Source organism: Theropithecus gelada, chromosome 5 (assembly GCF_003255815.1).
Source record: "Theropithecus gelada isolate Dixy chromosome 5, Tgel_1.0, whole genome shotgun sequence".
Taxonomy (NCBI): Eukaryota; Metazoa; Chordata; class Mammalia; order Primates; family Cercopithecidae; genus Theropithecus; species Theropithecus gelada.
Genome location: NC_037672.1, coordinates 85,958,417 through 85,981,364, shown reverse-complemented (window position 1 = coordinate 85,981,364; position 22,948 = coordinate 85,958,417). Strand labels below are relative to the sequence as shown.

General features: G+C 36.0%; 1 protein-coding gene and 1 non-coding gene across 6 annotated transcripts in view; both read left to right on the top strand.

Moving 5' to 3' along the window:
* LOC112625529 lies at nt 1-103 on the top strand. Its single transcript, XR_003119623.1, has one exon. It is a non-coding gene; the product is annotated as a U6 spliceosomal RNA (small nuclear RNA).
* The window catches only part of EXOC1 (exocyst complex component 1), a 52,006-nt gene extending 32,260 nt beyond the window's left edge, over nt 1-19,746 (top strand). For 3 of the 5 annotated variants that reach the window (XM_025385724.1, XM_025385726.1, XM_025385725.1), the window contains 9 exons: nt 3,333-3,377; nt 4,656-4,819; nt 5,749-5,856; nt 7,397-7,473; nt 8,325-8,553; nt 11,470-11,653; nt 14,439-14,638; nt 17,103-17,297; nt 19,065-19,746. In XM_025385724.1, coding sequence (XP_025241509.1) covers nt 3,333-3,377; nt 4,656-4,819; nt 5,749-5,856; nt 7,397-7,473; nt 8,325-8,553; nt 11,470-11,653; nt 14,439-14,638; nt 17,103-17,297; nt 19,065-19,217 — 1,355 coding nt within the window. In that variant the 3' untranslated portion in view covers nt 19,218-19,746. The remainder of the gene's footprint in view (nt 1-3,332; nt 3,378-4,655; nt 4,820-5,748; nt 5,857-7,396; nt 7,474-8,324; nt 8,554-11,469; nt 11,654-14,438; nt 14,639-17,102; nt 17,298-19,064) is intronic. The other 2 variants (XM_025385729.1, XM_025385727.1) reach the window with 2 other exon arrangements.
* The last annotated feature ends 3,202 nt before the right edge of the window (nt 19,747-22,948 follow it).

Genomic DNA, 22,948 nt, shown 5'->3' with positions numbered 1-22,948 from the left:
TTACTTTAGCAGCACATGTACTAAAATTGGAACAATACAGAGAAGATGAGCATTGCCCCTGCGCAAGGATGACACACTAATTTGTGAAACGTTCTATAAAACAAATGAAAATCACAGTATCAGTTATTTTGATAACAGCTACAGGAGAAGAAAAACTAAATAAGCAATTCGGAGAATAAAAATAGTTTGGTTCATGTTTGAAAATCCAACTTTTAGCCAGTATTTTAAAAATTAATTTCAAGTTAAATGCAAATGACTTGAGAAGTTCTAAATAAGGTATAGTGTACATTTTTTTCAAAGATGTCTTTTCAGTGATTCAAGTTGTGTTTAAATGAATTTTTAATACTATAGACTGTCCTGGCTTATAATTGTTCGACTTAGGATTTTTTTATTTTACAGTGGTTTGAAAGCACTCTGCAGTCAGTACAAACCATACTTCAAGTACCCATACAGCCATTCTGTTTTTTACTTTCAGTATGGTATTCAGTAAATTACATGAAATATTCAGTGCTTTATTATAAAATAGACATTGTGTTAGATGATTTTGCCCAACTCTAGGATAATGTGTTTTCACCGTGTTTAAGGTAGGCTAGGCCTCTGGTGTTCAGTAAGTTGGGTGTGTTAAATGCATTTTCTCTTTACAATATTTTCAACTTGTAATGGGTTTATCAAAATGTAACTCCAGCCTGGTGCAGTTTATAGGCTCACACCTATAAACCCGGCACTTGGGGAGGCTGAACCCGGAGGATGATTTGAGCCCGGGAGTTCGAGACAAGCCTTGGTAACATGGCAAAACCCCATATATAGAAAAAAATAAAAAATTAGCCAGGCATGGTGGCGTGCACCTGTGGTCCCAGCTACTCAGGAGGCTGAGGTGCATGGATCACTTGAGCCTTGAGAGGTCAAGGCTGCAGTGAGCCATGATTGTGCCACTGTACTCCAGCTTGAACAACAGAGCAAGACCCTGTCTCAAAAAAAAAAAAAAAAAAGAAGTGTAACCCCATTGTAAGTCGAGGAACATCTGTAATTATAATTAAAATAGAAATCTCACATTTTGGAAAGATGACTTTTCAGTGAATCAAAATTAAGTAATTATAAATGAAATTTAAATTAAGTTTGCTTTTTGCTTGCTTGTTTGCTCTGAAAATTCTGGGTCACAAATGCTAGTAAGAATACATGCTGGTAAGAATAGTCAGAATGAATGTGTCTTACAAAAAGAAACTGTATAGTCAATATAGTGATAGAGAATCAGGGAAATAGAGAATCCTTTCTTTTTCAGCCACTCTTGAGTCAAGTCTTTAACATCTACTTAGCTGAAATAATTCAAAAATACATTAAAGTACCAGGGAAGTAGCTTTTCTTTGTGATAAGGCCTTTGTGTAGGTTTTTTTGATTAATAGATTTATTTTGATATTTTCAAAGGCATGGAATTTTTTCCCACAGGATTGATATTTCAGTGTATTTTTTTTCTTTGTATGCTACAAATTTAATGAAATGACAGGGAAAGGAAATTTAGTAATTTTTTTTAGTCACCATTTTTACTTTCTGCAGTTGAGATGTATGTATATCACTTCTCATTTGTATGAAATTTTAGTCCCTTAATGCATACATTTACATAATTATTGCCCTCCTTCCAATTTAAGATTCCGAATCTTTAAAATAGCCAAAATTATTCTATTATTGTTTCTCCACTAAACTAAGAAATCTTGTTGATTCCAAAGAGTCTTGAATACAATGCTAAATTCAGGGATGGCTGGAAGATTAACTCAATAAATATTTATAAATTACCTATTATCTAAAACTCACTGTTACAAGTACTGGGAATGCAGCAGTAAACAAAGACCCTACCTTTATGAAGTTTACATTCTAGTGGGGATTATTTAAAGATATTTAACATTTTACCTGAGTATTATCACTTGCTGATAACTGATATGTTTTATGAACCCCAAATTATAATTAATAGGCACTACTAGTAAGTCTGTATTCCTTATTGACTACCAAAGAAAAAAAACTAGCCAGGCATGGTGGTCCACATCTCAGCTATATGGGAGGCTGAGGTAGGAGGATCACCTGAGCCCAGGAGTTCAGGTCTAGCCTTGGCAGCCTAATGAGATCCTGTCTCAAAAAATAAAAAAAAGAGATAAACCATAAAAAAAATTAGATTTTGCTCTGGCACTGCTGAACATAGTATAGTGACACCTTAAGGCACCAGAAAGTACTGTTCAGATTGACTAGCTAGTAGCTCCAGCATGATCCCTGTTTGCCGCTTTAATGTCCAGCCTTGTTTTTTCATATTCCCTTGAGCTTCAGGTAGCCAGGGCTAGAAAGATATACCTGTTGTTGATGAAGATATACCAGTCACTGATAGAAAGATATACCTGTCACTGATAAAGATATACCAGTCACTGATGTGACAAGATTTTTGCCTTGAAGCTTGGTAGGGATAATGTCAGTTGACACATCTTTTTGCTGTTTTAAAGATATTTTTAAGTTTTAGTTTTATTCTTTAATACTCTGTTTCATCCTATGATCTTTCTTCACCTTTCACATCAACTTCTAATTTGAGTGTAGACTGTTTCACAAAATTAGCTCTAATATTGATCTAATAGGTATTATAGTGAGAGAAGTTTTGGATAAAAGAAATGCCTAATGACCCTAAAAAGAGTTCAGATTCTTATATTACATCTATTCCCGAAACTTTACCCTTTTATTCATACATCTGATTGTTAGTATTATGATATATACCTTTCATTCTGGGCACTCACAAAGCCAGTGACTAAGTAATTCAGCTTGATAATTAGTTTTAACTTTTCAATGGTTTTAAAGCCCCACTCATATAATTTTTTGTTAGATATAGTATAAAATTACTTAGTACAGTGGAGAATCCTTTCAGGAGCTTTCAGGGAACACAAGATTGTTGACATCTAAATCTACAGCTGCATTCTAATAAACTGCAACTTTATTTACTTGAATTATATTTTCTCAGGAAACCAAAACTTGCGAATTTAGTCTTTTAAACTTAAGTGTACCAGCTTCATAAACTTAAAAAAATAGAACATTTTAAAGTGTAGGTGTGTTACGCATAGATACTTCTACCTGAATATTTGAGTAAAAACAATACATTAAAAGTAAAGTTTTTTTCTCTCATATAATTTCTCAAACAGTAGGTGACCAACTAAACATGTGTTTGCACTTCTTGTTACTTGATGCTCATGGTTCTTTGCATGTGTCTTTTAAACTAGAGCTTTTACTTCCTCTTGTGCATGGTTTGTGCAAATTGCAGTTTATTAACTTGTCTTTGTCTTTGATGCTTGCAACCTAATCCATCACAGCTACACTGCCTCGAAAAGAAAGTGCTGTCAAACAGGAAACAGAGAGTGAGTATGCCTAGTGTATTAGTAGGTATTCTCAATGCATGTTTGTTTAATGTCTAGAAATTAGTTGTCTGGGAAAAAGGTAACACCAAAAATTTTGATTGCTCTGAATTGCCAGGTATTAGTGAAAGAAAGCCCACATGATAGTAGTGATATCCAAGAAATTTATGATATAGTTAAAATTACTTGACGAGTAGTAGAACCTTGTGTCAGAAATTTATGAAAAGACTTAACCATTCTACTTCTGTTTTCAGGCTGTTTAGAAACTATAAAAATTCTTATATAGATATGGTCAGATTTTACATAATGAAGCCAGAGTTTATCTTTAATTATTCCTATTATGTCTTCCTTTGTCTTTTCTGACCATTAGCAAATAGTACAAGTTAACCGAAAGATATTCAGGAAAGATGTTTTTAAAATATATTAGTTATTGTTTATGTTTAATTCTGAATAAAAATTTCACATTTTCTTCTAAAAATCAAATCCTTTCATTCCTTGGTGTATGTGAGTTATTGCCAGCTGTATGTTCTCAGTTTTCCTCATGGCTATGACGGATACCAAAATTTTACCTAAACACAGATGTCCTATATTAATATGGTTACTGATATATGTATTACATGTCAGTTGTATTTTAAATATAACAAGTTTTCAGGGTGTTTTTCCTGTTCATTTTATTTCATTTTTAAAGGACTATAATCAGTTCAGTTACTGGAAAAGCAGTTTCAGAGTTTGGAATATACTCAGTTGCATCATATGCAGTTGACTTTTTTTGGTAGGGCAAAATGATCAAGTATGGGCAGTTTCATGTGGTTCAACCTAATATATTGATATATTGTGGAGGTAACACTGAGATGCAGCAATTTTCTTCTGAAGTATAACAAGGTCATACTGGCTAATATGCTAACATGGTCCTCAGTGACCTTCATCCTTATTCCTGTCTTTTTGAATGGAAAAGAAACCCTCATCTACTTTAGTCTAGTGATTTCACCAGGCAACTTTATGAAATGGGCAGGTTATAGACAATATGCTCTTTAAGGTCCCTTTCAGTCCTGTTCTATGGATCTGTGTAGTTTTGCTTCTCTTTTCAATATGCTCAGGATTAGGACACAAATGTTAATGGAAGATAAGGAAACTATACCACCTATTCCGTATAGAAGCTTTGTGCACTAAAACGAGCCCTGGAAGACCAAGCCAGTAGAAGATAGAAGATCTATCCCTGCTTTATACTTTGGATCATTTATTTGTGAAGGTCACAACTTTCAAAGTTTTATTATTTCTTAGGTCTTCATGGAAGTTCGGGAAAATTGACTGGATCTACTTCTAGTCTAAATAAGCTCAGTGTTCAGAGTTCAGGGAATCGCAGATCTCAGTCATCTTCCCTGCTGGATATGGGAAACATGTCTGCCTCTGATCTCGATGTTGCCGACAGGACCAAATTTGATAAGGTAAACTAAAATAACAACTACTTCTTAAACATTAACATTAGTTTTCTTTTCTAACAGCAGTTTATGGTTGCTGTAAGTGTGTTCAAAGATTTGGGTTCTTCTGGCTGTCTTAAGCATTAACCATGTCTTACTTTCCAACTGAATCGAATCTGGAAAAAAAAAAACTAGTCAAAGGACAAGTAAAATGTGAATTATCAATGAAATGACATAAAAGTTTTATTAAAATTTGTTATAAATCATAAAATGCTTGTACCTCAAATCTAAGTTGTTTGAGCACCTGGAAAGTAAGAGGAAATAAAAGCTTTTGTGATGCTAACCTGTCTCTGTACTACATTAAATAAGTTTTTTTGTTTGTTTGTTTTTGAGATGGAGTCTTGCTCTGTCACCCAGGCTGGAGTGCAGTGGCACAATCTCAGCTCACTGCAACCTCCACCTTCTGGGTTCAAGCAATTCTCCTGCCTCAGCCTCCCGAGTAGCTGGGATTACAGGTGCCTGCCACCACACCTGGCTAATTTTTGTATTTTTAGTGGAGAAGGGGTTTCACCATGTTGGCCAGGCTGGTTTCAAACTCCTGAGCTCAAGTGATCTGCCCGATTTGGCCTCCCAAAGTTCTGGGATTACAGGCGTGAGCCGTCATGCCTGGCCATAAATAAGTTTTAAAAGTTGATCTTTGTGCTCCTCTTTCCAGATGTGAAGTGAATAATTGTGAGTTTTATTTTAGGTATGTTGTGTGGCCTTGTTATACCTGCTAATACCATTGTCCTGTTGATCTTGGAAGAGTTTGTTTTTGGGATTCCATTGAGGTTATAAATTCCTAGAGATTAGTGAGATTATGGATCCATGGTCTGTGCAGAAAAGAAAATTAAATGTGGTGCGTTATTTTATTTGGTGTAGTTCTTTCATTATGGGATCACTTTGGTTTTCTTCAGATCTTTGAACAGGTACTAAGTGAACTGGAGCCTCTATGTCTGGCAGAACAGGACTTCATAAGTAAATTTTTCAAACTACAGCAACATCAAAGTATACCTGGAACTATGGTATGGCTCATAGTGTATTTTGGCTAGTATTTATGATCTGTAACAGAATTAACTTAATTAATATGTGGTCACAATTTTATTATCAGAAGAGAAAAGGAAATAATTTATGATGTAAGGTTTTTTTTTATGATGTAAGAATTTAGGATGTAAGGAATTTTTGTAATACCACAAGGTAATAAAAACAGTGACAGATGAAGTTTGGTTATCTAATTTAACATTTCAGAATATCATAAGCCTAAATAGTCTCTAAATTAGTGGGGGGATGAATTTCTGAGTTTACTTTGCAAAGAACGTTATTTAAGAGGCTATTTTAACCTTTCAGTAGTCATCAAGACAAATATAATTTTTAAAAAATGATGTTTGAGTATATACACTATGGTACAACAAATAATAATAATGATAAATAGGCCGGGCACGGTGGCTCATGCCTGTAATCCCAGCACTTTGGGAGGCCGAGGTGGGTGGATCATGAGGTCAGGAGATCAAGACCCTCCTGGCTAACAGAGTGAAACCCCGTATCTACTAAAAATACAAAAAAAAAAAAAAAAAAAAAATTTGCCGGGCATGGTGGCGGACTCCTGTAGTCCCAGCTACTTGGGAGGCTGAGGCAGGAGAATGGCGTGAACCCGGGAGGCGGAGCTTGCAGTGAGCGGAGACTGCGCCACTGCACTCCAGCCTGGGCAACAGAGCGAGACTCCGTCTCAAAGAAAATGATAATAATAATAATGATAAATAAAAGAAAATGAGGCCTCAGATCTGTCTTCCTTGTGGCTTTGTTACTAACTAGCCATGAGACCTTAAGCCAGTTATTTGATCCCCAGCTTTCCCCTTCTGTAAAGTGGGTATCATAGTGCCTATTCAGCATGCCTTTCTGGTAGCATACATGTAAGAGAGTAAGATGAGAGAGTTTCTTGAATATTATGAAGAACTTAAAAATAGTGCAAATAAAGTGTTTTTTAAATTATCATCTCAAAATTGTATGCCTCAGACAACCAACTTATAAAAGCAGTCATAAAATAAACGAGAAATTATTATAAATGGTTTAGAGCGTTCATTGCTATGGTAGTAATGGTGGCAAATTTATTTGTTGGCTTCTGTGAGAATTTTTTCTAGCATTTTTTTAATGCTGAAGTTTTATTAGAATAATTGATGAGATTTCCTTAATTTTTTAAATTCTCTTTTGAAAGTTGTGTTTGGACATTTTCTATTTTTGTGGTTGTCGTTGTCGAGCTGCCCCCTTCCCACACCTTGCATTCAGCTTCCTGCACCTCCCCACTTCCCCTCAGGTGCACACACAAATACAACTTCTCACCCCACAAAAGTTCTTGGATAAAACCTAAGAACAGAGTATCTCATGAACATTCTTAAATAGCATACTAAATTATATAGCTAGCTTTAGCATAATGCTACCTTTAAAAGTCACTATTTTTCATAATGTATTCTTTCCTAGGAATTTTAAGACTGAGCAGGCTTTCGCTATATAAATACTAGTTAAATTGTTGGTCTTCTATTATGTAAAGTGCCTGAATAATTTTTGCAGGCTGAAGCAGAGGACCTGGATGGAGGAACATTATCACGGCAACATAATTGTGGCACACCACTGCCTGTTTCATCTGAGTATGTCTTTGTTACTATCATTTATTTTGGAAAAAATAACCTTTAAAACGTGGAATGCTGCTCATGGCGGGGTCTAGATGTTTCTCAGTAGCCTGACGGTACTCAGAGCACCAGCGTGTGTGTGCATTGTCTTATCAGACATTTTACTGATTTAAAAGTCATCCTATTTTATGGCTCTTCAGCTCTTCCTTGCTCCAGGATTCACAGAAGATGAAGTCAATCTGTTGTTTGCTGGTATGGGGAAGCCTTTGAATTGTAGTGTATTTCTTAGAAATCACAAAGCACATTTCATGACCCAGCTTTACAAATTAAAGCTAATTCAAATGATAAAGCTCAACGTTAGTAAAATATTTTTATATCAAAAACTGCTATAATCATATTTAGACATTTTTATTTGTTTTTTGTTGTTGTTGTTGTTATTGTTGTTGCTGTTTTCTGAGACCGAGTCTCCCTCTGTTGCCCAGGCTGGAATGCAATGGCACCATCTCAGCTCACTGCAACTTCCACCTCCCGGGTTCGAGTGATTCTCCTGACTCAGCCTCCCAAGTAGCTGGGATTACAGACATGCACCACCACGTCTGGCTAATTTTTGTAATTTTGGTAGAGACAGGGTTTCACCATGTTGGCCAGGCTAGTTTCGAACTCCTGACCTCAGATGACCTGCGCACCTTGGCCTCCCAAAGTGCTGGGATTACAGGCATGAGCCACCGTGCCCGGCTATCTAGACATTTTTAATTGAAATTTAATTATGGTATTTTTGTCCTTTTGTATATACCCAGTGGATTAAAGTTAAAGGTGAATTCACCTGAAGCTTGTTGTAACTTTATATATCTTGTCTGTTTTCTGAACAGGAAAGATATGATCCGCCAAATGATGATTAAAATATTTCGCTGCATTGAGCCAGAGCTGAACAACCTAATTGCATTAGGAGACAAAATTGACAGCTTTAACTCTCTTTATATGCTAGTCAAAATGAGTCATCATGTGTGGACTGCACAAAATGTGGACCCTGCTTCTTTCCTAAGTACTACATTGGGAAATGTTTTGGTGACTGTCAAAAGGAACTTTGACAAATGCATTGTGAGTTTGCTTTTTTAAAAAAATACCTTCGCATCCTAGTCATTGCAAAATATAGGTAAATGTATTTAAATCGAGGGATTTCCATCTTTCTGTTGGGGAATCTGTTGTTCATGTCCCTCAAAGCAGGGCATGGCAACAATCTGCATGAACAGAGTTAGTTGGGTGGCACTATGCCAGCTAGTTTCCCTTCCACACTGTGAATCTTGGCAAGTTCTCTAGGATGTGGCACAGCGGCGGCAGTTGCTTAAGAGATCCACTCGAGGCCAGGCGTAGTGGCTCACATCTGTAATGCCAGCACTTTGGGAGGCTGAGGTGGGCAGATCACCTGAGGTCAGGAGTTCGAGACCAGCCTGGTCAACATGGCGAAACCCCGTCTCTACTAAAAATACAAAAATTAGCCAGGCGTGGTAGCACACACCTATAATCCCAGCTACTCGGGAGGCTGAGGCAGGAGAATTGCTTGAACCTGTGAGGCGGAGGTTGCAGTGAGCCAAGATTGCAACAGTGCTCTCCAGCCTGGGTGACAAGAGTGAAGACTGTCTCAAAAAAAAGAAAAATTCACTGAATAACTGACATCTCAGTTTATTAGTCAGTGACCATTGATTTAATGAAACAATTGAAACTATCACTTGGGTTTATTGTTATTGTTCTTTTAATACTTTCTAATAAGAAAACTAATTTGATTTTTTTAATTGTTTAATTTATTTTAATTAATAGTTTAGTAGCTTTAATAATTGTATTTTATTTTAAGAATAAATTGTTATAACTGAGCAATTATCATTTTCTTCCTAATAGAAAAAAATTTAACAACTTTCTTACTATCTGTTACTTTTTTTTTTTTTTTGAGATGGAGTCTCATTCTCATTTCCCAGGCTGGAGTGCAACAGTGCAATCTCGGCTCACCTCAACCTCCGCCTCCTGGGTTCAAGCGATTCTCCAGCCTCAGCCTCCTGAGTAGCTGGGATTACAGGCATGAGCCACCATGCCCGGCTAGTTTTATATTTTTAGTAGAGATGGGATTTCTCCATGTTGGTCAGGCTGGTCGCAAACTCCCAACCTCAGGTGATCCGCCCACCTTGGCCTCCCAAAGTGCTGGGATTACAGGCATGAGACACTGCACCCAGCTGTCTGTCTGTTACATTTTTTACACTTGTATGTATGAATTGGGCTGGGCCAGGTTAAAAAATGCTTCATGAACACTTCTCAAGGTGTGGCACTAGAGAAAGTAATCGAGACAAAGATATAAATTCACATATTCTCATAAGTTGCATATATATATAAAGGACATAGGTTTGCCACTAAAGGGTGGTTTCTTCTACCTGTCATCCTTCTCTATATCTTATTTTAATTCTTATTTTAATAATATCTTATTTTTGATAAGATCTTATCTCTCATTTATGAATGCTGGTCAATAAGATCAATAGACCAGCATTTATAAATGAGTGCTTACTGTGTACCAGGCACAAGTCTGAGCACTTTGCACATACTATGTCATCTAATCTTAAACCCAGCCCCTCAATAGGGTAGATTGTTTGAAAGGTGAAGTTACTTTCTCCAGGTCCACAGTTTAAAAATATGGGTCTTGTATTCAAGACAGTCTGGTTCTAGTACCTGCGATCTTACCACTACCTTTTCTACTGCATCCATTTTTCACCTCACAGTTGCCAATACTGATGAAGTGGAACATGAGTACAGATAATATGAAATAATTGACTATGCTCATAGGGTTTTTTTATACTGATGTCAGAAGCCTAGAGATAATTATTTTGCTAATCCATATGTCATATGGTTTTCGAGTTATACTCCCCAAATCTCAATACAATGAAATTTGAGGTAGAAACTGAAATAATACAAAAGTATTTGGCAGTGTAATCATTCCTACTGAGTAGATTTAGATCCCTTCAGAACCATAGAACCATAATTGAATCCGTGGATCGTTTTGAACCTAGGATTCTGTCTGCATGAAACATGTCTTTCACATTTTGTCATATCATGCACAAGCAGTTTGTGGAACTAAGAATAAGTGACTAATAAATATATGGAAAACTAAATAATGCAAATCCATATGGAAATGCCTATCCTCCTTCTTTGTTTCTATACTCTGAAAATAGAGAATTTGTCTATCCAGACAGAAATTTTAGACTGATGAAAATTGGAAATGACTGTGGTTCTCAAACTTGACCACGCCACCAACCAGAAGTTACCTGGAGGGATCCTATAGGTGCTCTGGAATCTGCTCTCCTGTAACCTAAAATCAGTAATTGCCTTGTACTCATCTTTCATAAATGGTAGAAATGTGTGTTGACTGTTTTTACTTTGTACAGAGACTTGAAGTTCACAGCCTTGATTGTATTTTGTTTTGTTTCATTTTACTTTATTTTTTGAGACAGAGTCTTGCTCTATCGCCCAGGCTGGAGTGTAGTGGCGCAATCCTGGCTCACTTTAACCTCTGCCTCCCAGGTTCAAGAAATTCTCATTCCTCAGCCTCCCAAGTAGCTGGGATTACAGGCATGCGCCACCCCGCCCAGCTGATTTTTTTGTGTGTTTTTTGTAGAGACAAGGTTTCACTGTATTGGCCAGGCTGGTCTTGAACTCTTGGCCTCAAGCAATCCACCCACCTTGGCCACCCAAAGTGCTGGGATTACAGGCATGAGCCACCGTCCCCAGCTTATAGTTGATTTTAAATAATCTGTATTACTTTGATTTTCTTAAACTTACTGTAAAATGGTTTTATTATCTATAGAATTAGTTTTTCTTAATTAGTAAGCATCCAAAGTGTTCTAGCTACCACGTGATATCCTGCCTCTATGATATCTGTGTATATATCTATATCTCCATCTATATATTTTGTTGTGATTATATGTAGTTTTAAAGTTGCTTGGTTATTTATCTCCCTTGCTCTCTGCCTAACTATAGAGTAACCAAATAAGGCAAATGGAAGAAGTAAAGATCTCAAAGAAGAGTAAAGTCGGAATTCTTCCATTTGTTGCTGAATTTGAAGAATTTGCTGGACTTGCAGAATCAATCTTTAAAAATGCTGAGCGTCGTGGAGACCTAGATAAAGCATACACCAAACTTATCAGAGGAGTGTTTGTTAATGGTAAGCTTTTATTATGTTCTAAAGAATTGTTGTAGCTATTGTTTTTATTTCTGGTAACTAAGAAGTCGGGAACAGATAGGTTCATTATTTTGTGTATCTTATAGTCTTTTTTAGGTTTTCTAACATTAAAGATTTCTTGAATTTGAAAAATAAAACCTATTCATAATCATTAGGAACCACTTACATTTTAGGGTTCATATGGGCTTATGACTATGCAAAATTGAAAATCTTTTTTTTTTTTTTTTTTTTTTAAGATGGGCCTCACTCTGTCACCCAGGCTGGAGTGCAGTGGCATTATATTGGCTCACTGCAACCTCCACCTCCCAGGCTCAAATGATCCTCCCACCTCACCCTCCCAAGTAGCTGGGACCACAGGTGCACCCCACCACACCCTGCTAATTTTTTGTAGAAAATCATTTTTTAAACACAAAAACATGACCTTCCAGATTACATTTGCATTTCAACAAGTGGTCTTCTAGAGATGATGGGCTGTGATGTGTGTGTGACCTTAAGCAAATCAATTCATTTATTTAGGCCTCAGTTTTTCATATCTATTATACAAGGAAATTAGTACTAAAATACAGGATAAATTAGTGCTGAAATACTATAACTCGCTTTCTTCCTGTGTCAGATCCCACAATTAAGTTACAGAAAAGTCTGGGCATGTCATTTCATGTGAAATAAATGATCTGATTGCATATATTCAGGAATTGTAGAAGCTAAAGAATTGACAGGAAATGGAATCATTTCACCAATTATTGCCCAGGCTGGAGTACAGTGGCATAATCTCGGCTCACTGCAACCTTCACCTCCCGAGTTTGAGCAATTCTCCTGCCTCAGCCTCCTAAGTAGCTGGAATTATAGGCAGGTGTCATCACACCCAGCTAATTTTTGTATCTTTAGTAGAGACGGGGTTTCACCATGTTGGCCAGACTTGTCTCAAACTCTTGACCTCAAGTGATCTGCCTGCCTTGGCCTCCCAAAGTGCTGGGATTACAGGCATGAACCACTGTGCCTGCCCTTGATTTTTCCTTTTAAAATTCAAAGTAGCTTTGCTTTATCTGATTCTAAAGTAATGTGGCTAGGCACACTGGCCCACACCTGTAATCGCCGTACTTTGGAAGGACCAGTTTGGGGATTGCTTGAGCCCAGGAGTTGAAGACCAGCCTGGGCATCATAGTGAGGCCTTGTCTCTATAAAAAAATCAAAAAAATTAGCCAGGTGTGGTGGTGTGTCCCTGAGTTTCAGCTACACAGGAGGCTGAGGCAGGAGAATCATTTGAGCTCAGGAGGTCAAGGCTGCAGTGAGCCTTGTTCATGCCACTGCACTCTAGCCTGGATGACAATGCCAGACCATGTGTTAAAAATAAATAATAAATGAATTCATTCATTATTCTTTGTAAATGAATTAATTCATTTATAAAGAAACTAAAATGTATAAAACTTAAGAACAGACAGATATTCCTTTAATTGGATAAAAAATCTGTCTCAGGCCTAAAGCTTACATGACACTTAACTGCAACAGTAGAGACATTCCCTCTGAAATCAATTTAAAGCAGAAATATTGTTAGATCCTTTATTATTTAGCATTGTTATTGAAGTGCTAGCCAGTACAAGACCTGAAACGTAACTATTTATCCCCAAAAATCAGCAAATAGAATTTTCAAATCAGGAAGAAAGATCATTTTTAATCTTATTGTACAGAGATAATGTTAAATTTTTATTCTTCCAAACTTTTCAATTCCCTGTCCCTCTCTTCTATATATGTGCATATTGTGTGTGTTTTCTTTAATATAAAAATGTTATCATATCTGACACACTATTTTTGAAGCTGCTGGACTCTATGTAATCTTAGTACCTTTCCTTGTTAGTTAATATAGATAAACAAAATCATTTTTAACGATTACATAGTCATCCATATGTCATTATCCATTTACCAAATCTTCTATTAATAAACATTTAGGGTTTTTTTAGTTTATATATCTTTGTATACTTGTCAAATAATTTCTTTAGGGTAAATTACTAGAAATGGAATTACTGGGTCAAAGGGTTTATGTATCTCTAGTCTTTTCCCAAATTGTGGTACAGAAAGCTTATGTCAGTTTAGTGCTATGAGCAGTTGCATTACAACTGTACAAATGCTGGATATTACTAGGTATTACCAATCTTTTTATTCTTTGTCAACCTGATAGGCTGTAAATTATCTCACTATTTTATTTTGCATTTCATTGATTTTGTGTATGGTGTGTTTACATGAATTTTCAAATTTTATGTCCAATTTATTCATCTTTCCCCTTAATAGTCTTCTGAATTTTGGGCCATTCTCAGCAAGGTCACCCCATCACAAAATTATTATTTTTCAATTAGCTATATTTTCTTTAGTACTTATGATTATATTAATTTATTTGTTTGCTTTTTACATTTTAAATAATTTAGCAATTCAGAATTTGGCTGCAAGATGTAAAATAGGGACCTAAATTTCATATATTAAAATGGTCCAGCTGGTTGTCCTAACACATTTTGAATAATTCATCGTTTCTCCATTGATTTGAAACGCTACTTTTATTATATACTGAATTTCCATGTACACATGGGACTGTTTTAGGATAACTTTTTATGATGAATTGGTAGATCTGAAAACTCCCATTACAATATATTTTATTAAGTCCAGAAATGTGCTTAATTCTTAAACTTACAAATGAAAAAATAATTAATCATATAAATGTTTGTGGCTAAATATGGTCATACTCAGAGATGTTATTTTATTTTTTCTGTTTTGGTTTTAGTGGAGAAAGTAGCAAATGAAAGCCAGAAGACCCCCAGGGATGTGGTTATGATGGAAAACTTTCACCATATTTTTGCAACTCTTTCTCGATTGAAAATCTCATGTCTAGAAGCAGAAAAAAAAGACGCCAAACAAAAATACACAGATCACCTTCAGTCTTATGTCATTTACTCTTTAGGACAACCTCTTGAAAAACTAAATGTAAATATATTTTCATTCAGTATTTTTCCTACTTTTGAACCTATACACATAAGTTTGCATATGAATAACCTGCAGACATTTATCTTAAATTTTCTCATGTGTTGGTGCAAAGGGGACTCAGTTATTGAAGCTGCCAGTGAGCCAGACACTGCTAGATGCTGTATATTTTATTTCTTCTTTCTGTACATTATTTTTATACGTTATTTATCTATTATATTTTAATGATAATTTTGCTAATATTCTATTACTTATGCATTCTTTCTTTTAATTCTTATAAACAATGATGTGTAAGCTAAGATAATATTATCCCCATTTCACAAATGAAGAAACTGAAAGTAAAAAAAACTTGCCCAACATTATAATAGCTTATAAATTACAAGCTGGGGGATGAACCTAGATTAGGCTTTGCCATTATTCTTTCCCATTTCTTACTTTATAAATGACCAAGTTAGTAATGTCTAGGTGGAAATTTCAGAAATATTATCAAGATAAAAGAAAAACCAAAAATTGCTTTCTACATTGCCTTTTACTTTTCTTTCCCTTCTTTTTCTTTCCTTACTTGAGTCATTTCCCAGAGCAAGTCTGTTAATTAAAGTTAAGAAATGATGATTTTAGGGAACTTTACGACATAGTGAAAGCTTAAATGAACCTTTTTAACTAACTTTGTCTACAATATAATTAGTTATCTTTTATAAGTTCTTAACTTGAAGTTAGAGTAAAATAGCACGGTGACTCACACCTGTAATCCCAGCACTTTGGGAGGCCAAGGCAGGTAGATCACGAGGTCAGAAGATCGAGACCATCCTGGCTAACACAGTGAAACCCCGTCTCTACTAAAAATATTTTTTAAAAAGTAACCGGGCGTGGTGGCGTGCGCCTGTAGTCCCAGCTACTCAGGAGGCTGAGGCAGGAGAATCACTTGAACCTGGGAGGCAGTGATTACAGTAAGCCGAGATCACGCCGCTGCACTCCAGCCTGGGCTACGGAGCAAGACTCAGTCTCAAAAAAAAAAGAATATGTATCTACTATCAGCAATTCAGAGAAATACTTGAAAGGCATTTAATCAAATGCAGAACTAATTCCTTATAAAACTTAAGAACAGACAAATATTCCTTTAATTGGATAAAAGATCTGTCTCAGGCCTAAAGCTTATATGATACTTAACTGCAACATTAGAGACATTCCCTCTGAAATCAATGTAAAGCAGAAATATTGTTAGATCATTTATTATTTAGCATTGTTGTTGAAGTGCTAGCCAGTTCAACAAGACCTGAAACATAAACAGGAGATATGGAGAAGAGAGACAAGATTATCACTGCCTGTATATGATATGTTGAAATTACTGGTGTTGATTAAGTGACAGGATTCACGGCAAATATACTGAAAAACAATGTATTTCCTGTCTACCAATTAAGAGCTTATGTAACAACAAAAGTTTTAAAGCACTGAGAATAACTTGTCAAAGAATGATAATTTAATGAATAAATAATCACTAAGAAAATTTTAGAAAAAAGTAATGAGAGGGAATAGGGTTTGTCAGTATTAATTCTTTGTATCGTGCTCAAATACAGGCATGCCAGTCAATAAAAGTATATATATATATAAAAGAAGACCTGGGAATAATATTTATAATAATATAACAGAGTCAGTATATTTAATATAAAAGATTTATTAAAATCAATAAGAAAAGCACTAAGACCTCAATTTATAAATGGGGCAAGGGGCCTGAATCACTACTAAATATATGAAAGCAGGTTAGCCTTATTTATAGGCAAAGAATTATAAAATAAAATGACAAACTTTTTTCACTCTGACAACCATTGTTTTAAATTGTCATAATGCTTATGGTAGTGTAGTGAAGTAGCAACCTCATGCACTGTTGACAGAAATATAAATTGATTGAGCTTTCCTGGCAAGGAGTTTATATATATACTGAAGAATCTTTCAAATACTTAAAGTTACGCTCTTCAATAGAGTAATTATAGTTCTGGAAATTTAATCAGTAAGGTGGGTAAATACTTATATACAAAAAAAATTTATGACAAATATAGTAAATTTTCTAAAGTCCCACTAGATCTGGCAAATCCAAAAAAAGACGGGGGAGTGGGATGTTAAATATCTAGTACTAGAGGAATGAATAATAATTGTGGTTTAGTCATAGTATGAAATACTATGCAGCCATTAAAATTTATATTCAGCAAAAAACAATATTAAATGTAAAATGTGACGTATGAAATATAATCTCATGTATGTATGCACACATCAAAAGATTAGAAGGAACTCTACAGTGTTACCAATGCTCGTCTCAGAAGTATGTGAATAAGGTGATTGTTATTTTATTGTTTATACTTTCACACACTGATTTTTGCATGGTGATTATACACTACTTTGTAAACAGATTTTTTAAAATGTAAGTAATAATAAAAGCAGGTCTTAGCCATTGTTTCTTTTCATTTCCTTGAAGCATTTCTTTGAAGGTGTTGAAGCTCGTGTGGCACAGGGCATAAGGGAGGAGGAAGTAAGTTACCAACTTGCATTTAACAAACAAGAACTTCGTAAAGTCATTAAGGAGTACCCTGGAAAGGAAGTAAAAAAAGGTCTAGATAACCTCTACAAGAAGGTTGATAAACATTTATGTGAAGAAGAGAACTTACTTCAGGTATGCTGAGTTCTTTTGACCATCTGGCTTGAGGATCCTTATATATATTGCTTTTCTTTAAATATTTTTCTAGAAATGCTATAGATCTAGAGCAGGACGTGAGTTCCATTAAAGTACAGACCAGATTAATGAATTGTGAGGAAGAAAGGAATACTACTTATATAAGAATATATGGCTATTTCTGCTTATTTCGTATTTCTACTTTATTATGGTGAAGCATTAAGTTTGTTTTTCTTTGGTTGGTTGGTTGGTTGGTTGAGTGCTTGGAATTAGAAATGGGTTCATAATCTGGCTCCAGATTAAGCTGCGTGACTTTGGGAAGTTACTTAACCTCTGTGAGCCTTAGTTCCCTTATTTCGAAAAGTGGAAATGATACCTCTCTTGTATAGTAGCCACTGTATTGGGCAACATAGCAAGACCTTGTCTCTACTAAAAATTAAAAAAATTAGCTGGGCATGGTGTCATGTGCCTATAGTCCCAACTACTTGGGAAGCTGAGGCAGGAGGATCACTTGAACCCAGGAGATTGAGGCTCCAGTGAACTATGATCATATCACTGCACTCCAGCCTAGGCAACAGAGTGAGGCCATGTCTCAAAAAAAAAAAACAAGAAAGAAAGAAAATGAGCTTAGAGGCTTAGAGAGTTGGAGTAATAGGACCAAGCTACCATAACTAATGGGTAGTAGAGCTAAATTTAAAGACCAAATGAGGCCATTATTCTTTGTAAACCATATTGAAAGGCCCAGATATGAGTGAGAGTAATTCTGATTTCACCATCATGGAAGACTTCCTAAGGGATATTGCATTGTTTGTTTTAACCTCTGAAAGTCAGATGTATTTTAACAGGCAAAATGGGGATACAGGGAGTAGCATTCTAGAAAGAAATAATATGAGCTAAACGACGAAAAATAAAAAGCATAATACTGCTTAGGGAATAGTGATTGGTCTCAAGTTGACAGGAATTTAGGATTTATGAGATTTAGGGTTTATATGAGAAAACCTTGGAAGAATACATTCCCTCAGCTGTCAAATAGGGAAGATGATCATAATACCCACCCTCACCAGGTCATCGTGAGACTTAGTACTCTAATATATTCATAAAGTGCTTTGTACTGTGCTGATAAAGAGTGAGCTTCAATTAATGTAATCTATTTAAGCCATTATGTCAATATGTGTATCACATTGTGTCTTGATAGTTGTCTACATATTAGTCTCCACTGTTACACTGTAAATCACATGATTGCAGATAATGGGTCTGACTCATTTTGCTGTCCTCCAAGGCATCAAGCAATGTTTTGCATCAACAGTTTTAGATAAAGAAAATTTTAAATTTTATAGGAAATGAAATTAAAGCATTATATTTTATATAATCACTAGTCTTAGTTCTATACATAATTGTGCATATCCATATCTGTGTTGCATATTGGAGTGTATGAGATAATAGCTAAAATGTCATGAGTGCTTACTTGTGTCAAACACAGTTCTAAGCACTTTATGTACATTTCTTATTTAATTCTCACAGCATTATGAGGAAGGTCTTATTATTATCTTGGTTTATAGATGAGGAACTTGAGGCGTAGAGCAGTGATGTCATATACTGAAGGTCACAAATCTTGTTGGTAAAAGTAACTAGGATTCTGGTTCCAGAATGCATGTTCTTAGCTACTATACTACCCAGATTCTTAGAATATGCCTTGGCATTATTTCTGCATACTAGATTACATATTATTTCCATTCATAGCCTAATGAATTTTTTTTTTAATAATAGGTTGTGTGGCACTCCATGCAAGATGAATTTATACGCCAGTATAAGCACTTTGAAGGTTTGATAGCTCGCTGTTATCCTGGATCTGGTGTTACAATGGAATTCACTATTCAGGACATTCTGGATTATTGTTCCAGCATTGCACAGTCCCACTAAACCTTGGGAAAGAAGAAAAGATAAATGAATGAAGCATTTGAGTATACCAGACACTATACCAAAATACCAAGCAACTGTTTTGAGAACCCAGACTTAAAATTTTATGTATTATTAAATGTTAGATAAATGGGTAGTACCATACTACAAATGTTTAAATGTAAAATTACCAACCTATATAGCAGTTTTATTTGCCCTATAGGTTGCATACTGACTTAAGCATTTATGTCATCATAAAATGCCTTTAGCATTTCTCAATGACTGGATGGGAAATTTTCCTTTATTGCCTAGCTGCTTGTGTTTCAGTGGTTGTCCTGTGAGCAGCGCATTTGGAGTTCTTCAGCTTTCACTGCTTCTCTGTTGCTTGCTAATCATGTAACTACTAAAATACTGTACAAAATTGTTTTTTTCACACTAACAAATGTGTATATGGAGAAGAGGGCTCATGTGATCATTTGTAAAGTTAGATTTTTGAGGATTATGTGACTCTGTAGTAATAAATGTGAAATAAATTTTCAAAATTGACATTTGATAATATTTTTAGGTCTATTATATGCTATCTTCTGTATTAAAGCAAGTTCTTACAAAATCCACATACAAAAATTAATTGCAAGTTTATATACCACAAAACACTTAAAAGTTTAATAATAAGTAAAGTAAGCTGGGTGCAGTGGCTCATGCCTGTAATTCCAGCACTCTAGGAGGCCAAGGAGGGAGGACTGATTGAAGCCAGGAATTTGAGACTAGCCTGGGCAACACAGTGAGACCCTGACTCCATAGAAAAACAATTTTTTGTGGTGGCACATGTGTATAATCTAAGCCACTTGAGAAGCTGAGGCAGGAGGATTGCTGCAGCCCAAGAGTTTGAGTGAGTTGTGATTGTGCCACTGTACTCCATCCTGGGCAACGTAGCAAGACACTGTCACTTAAAAAAATAATAAGAAGAAAAATAATAATATTGAACCTGTTTAGTATTTGGGACTATAACAAAAGATGTGCTACGTCCTGAACTGTGTCCCCACTAAAATTTTATATTGATGCCCTAACCCCCCATGTGGCTATATTGGAGATAGGGTCTTTAAGGAGACCATTAAGTTTAAATGAGGTCAGATGGTTAGAAACCTTGATCCAATAGACTCAAAGACCTTGTAAGAAGAGGAAGAGACACCAGACCTCACTCTCCCTCTGCCATGAGAGGGCACAATGAGAAGGCAACTGTCTGCAAACCATGAAGAGAGCTCTCACCAGAACCTGACCATGCTGGCACTGTGATCTCAGACTTCTAGCCTCCAAAACAGAAAATAAATTGTTTGGCAGCCCAAGCTAATACAAGATGTATAAGACCTTTACAGAGAAATTGTAACTACTGAAAGATATTAAAGAAGACCAAAATAAGTGAAGTATTTAATGTTTCCAGATGAGGACACACACACTGAAGTAGAAATGGCAGTTCTTTTCGTGTTTTTTTTGTTTTTGCTTTTTTTTAATTGAGAGAGGATCTCTCAGCTCTGTTACCCAGGCTGGAGTGCAGTGGTGTGATGATAGCGTACGGCAGCCTCTATCTTCTGGGCTCAAGTGATCCTCCCACCTCAGCCTCCCAAGTAGCTGAGACTACAGATGCGCACCACCACATCTGGCTAATTTTTGTAGAAATGGTGTCTCACTATGTTGCTCAGGCTGATCTCAAACTCCTGGGTTCAAGTGATCCTTCTGCCTCAGCCTCCCAAGTAGCTGAGACTACAGATGTGCACCACATCTGGCTAATTTTATTTTTTGTAGAATGGGGTCTCACTGTGTTGCTCAGGCTGATCTCAAACTCCTGGGTTAAAGTGATCCTTCTGCCTCAGCCTCCCAAAGCTCTAGTATTACAGGTGTGAGACACTGTGCCAGCTGGCAGTTATTTTCAAGTTTAAAGATTCAGCACAGTTCCGGTCAAAATCACAACTGTCTTGGTTTGGTTTTGTTTCTGTAGGGCTTGACAAGCTAATTCTAACATTTATATGAAAGATCAAAAGACCAATATCCAATACTCCCCTTGGAAGGTGGAAGGAGTTTCCTTATCAAGAATTATAATTAAAGCAGCATTTTATTGGTACGAAGATAAATAAATAGACCAGTGGAACAAAACTGAGAGCCCAGAAACAGAACCATAAAAATATGGACTCTCTATTACCCATGTGGCGTGGCAAGTCAGTGAGGAAATGATAGACTTGGAATAAATGGTACTGAGACATTTGGTAGTCCATAAGAGAAAAGGTGAAAATGGAACACCTTTCTCACACCACACACAAAATGAATTCCACGTGGACTGCATGTCTCGTGTGTCTGTGTGAAGAGACCACTAAACAGGCTTTGTGTGAGCAACAAGGTTGTTTATTTCACCTGGGTGCAGGTGGGCTGAGTCTGAAAAGAAAGGGTCAGCAAAGGGTAGTGGGATTATCATTAGTTCTTATAGGTTTGGGGATAGGCAGTGGAGTTAAGAGCAGTATTTTGGGGGCAGGGGGTGAATCTCACAAAGTACATTCTCAAGGGTGGGGAGAATTACAAAGAACCTTCTTAAGGGTAGGGGAGATTATAAAGTATCTTCTGAAGGGTGGGGGAGATTACAAAGTACATTGATCAGTTAGGGTGGGGGAGAAACAAATCACAATGGTGGAATGTCATCAGTTAAGGCTATTTTCACTTCTTCTGTGGATCTTCAGTTGCTTCAGGCCATCTGGATGTATATGTGCAGGTCACAAGGGGATATGATGGCTTAGCTTGGGCTCAGAGGCCTGACACTGAATACCTAAATGTGAAAGGCAAAAACTGTAGAACTTTTCAAAGACAGTGTAAGAAAATATCTTTTTTGCCTCAGGACAGAGAAGGATTTTGTTTAAAAAGACACAAAATCGCAAATTGGAAAAAAATTAATAGATTTGACTATATTAAAAATAAGAACTTACACTATTTTGATGAAAGTGAAATAACAATCCACAAATTGAGAGAATAGAACTGCAACACATCACAAAACAATCAGCATCCAAAGCCTATTTTTAAGCTCCCAAAAATCAGTTTAAAAAAAAAACCGTAGAACAAAAAAAACCCAAAAAACTTACAAAGGCATTTCACAGAAGAAGGAAGCAGAATGGCTAACAAGCGTATGAAGTGTTCACCTTTATTTGTTATCAAGGAAATGTGAATTCAGAAGGATGTGAAGCCATCAAAACACAAATGCTTCTACAATCACTTAAACCATTTGACATTATCTAGTAAAGATGTGTGTCACCTATGACTCAGTAATTCCAGTCTTAGGTGTGTGCCCCAAAGGACAGATCTTAAAATCCCTTATGTCCCTGCCAGATATGTCCCTTACTTTCCTGCTTTACACATTAGAATAACCTATGTGCTTACAAATACAGGTGCCTGGGCCCCACCTCCAGACATTACATTTCAATTGTTCCAGAGTGGGGCCCAAGCATCCATGGTTTTTAAAAGCTTCCCATTAATTCTGTTACTCTAAGGATTGAGAACCACTGCCACAAAGAAACTCATGTATTATGAATTAATAATACATAGGTTGGTCCAAAAGTCATTGCTATTAAAAGTAATGGCAAAAACTGTGATAACTTTTGCACCAAACTAATACAAAGTCTAATGAAAGTTCCCATGAGTACTTTTGTTTGTAATAACAAAAAACTGCAAACAACCCATATGTCTATAATAGTAGAGTGGATAGATTGAGGTATATAGTC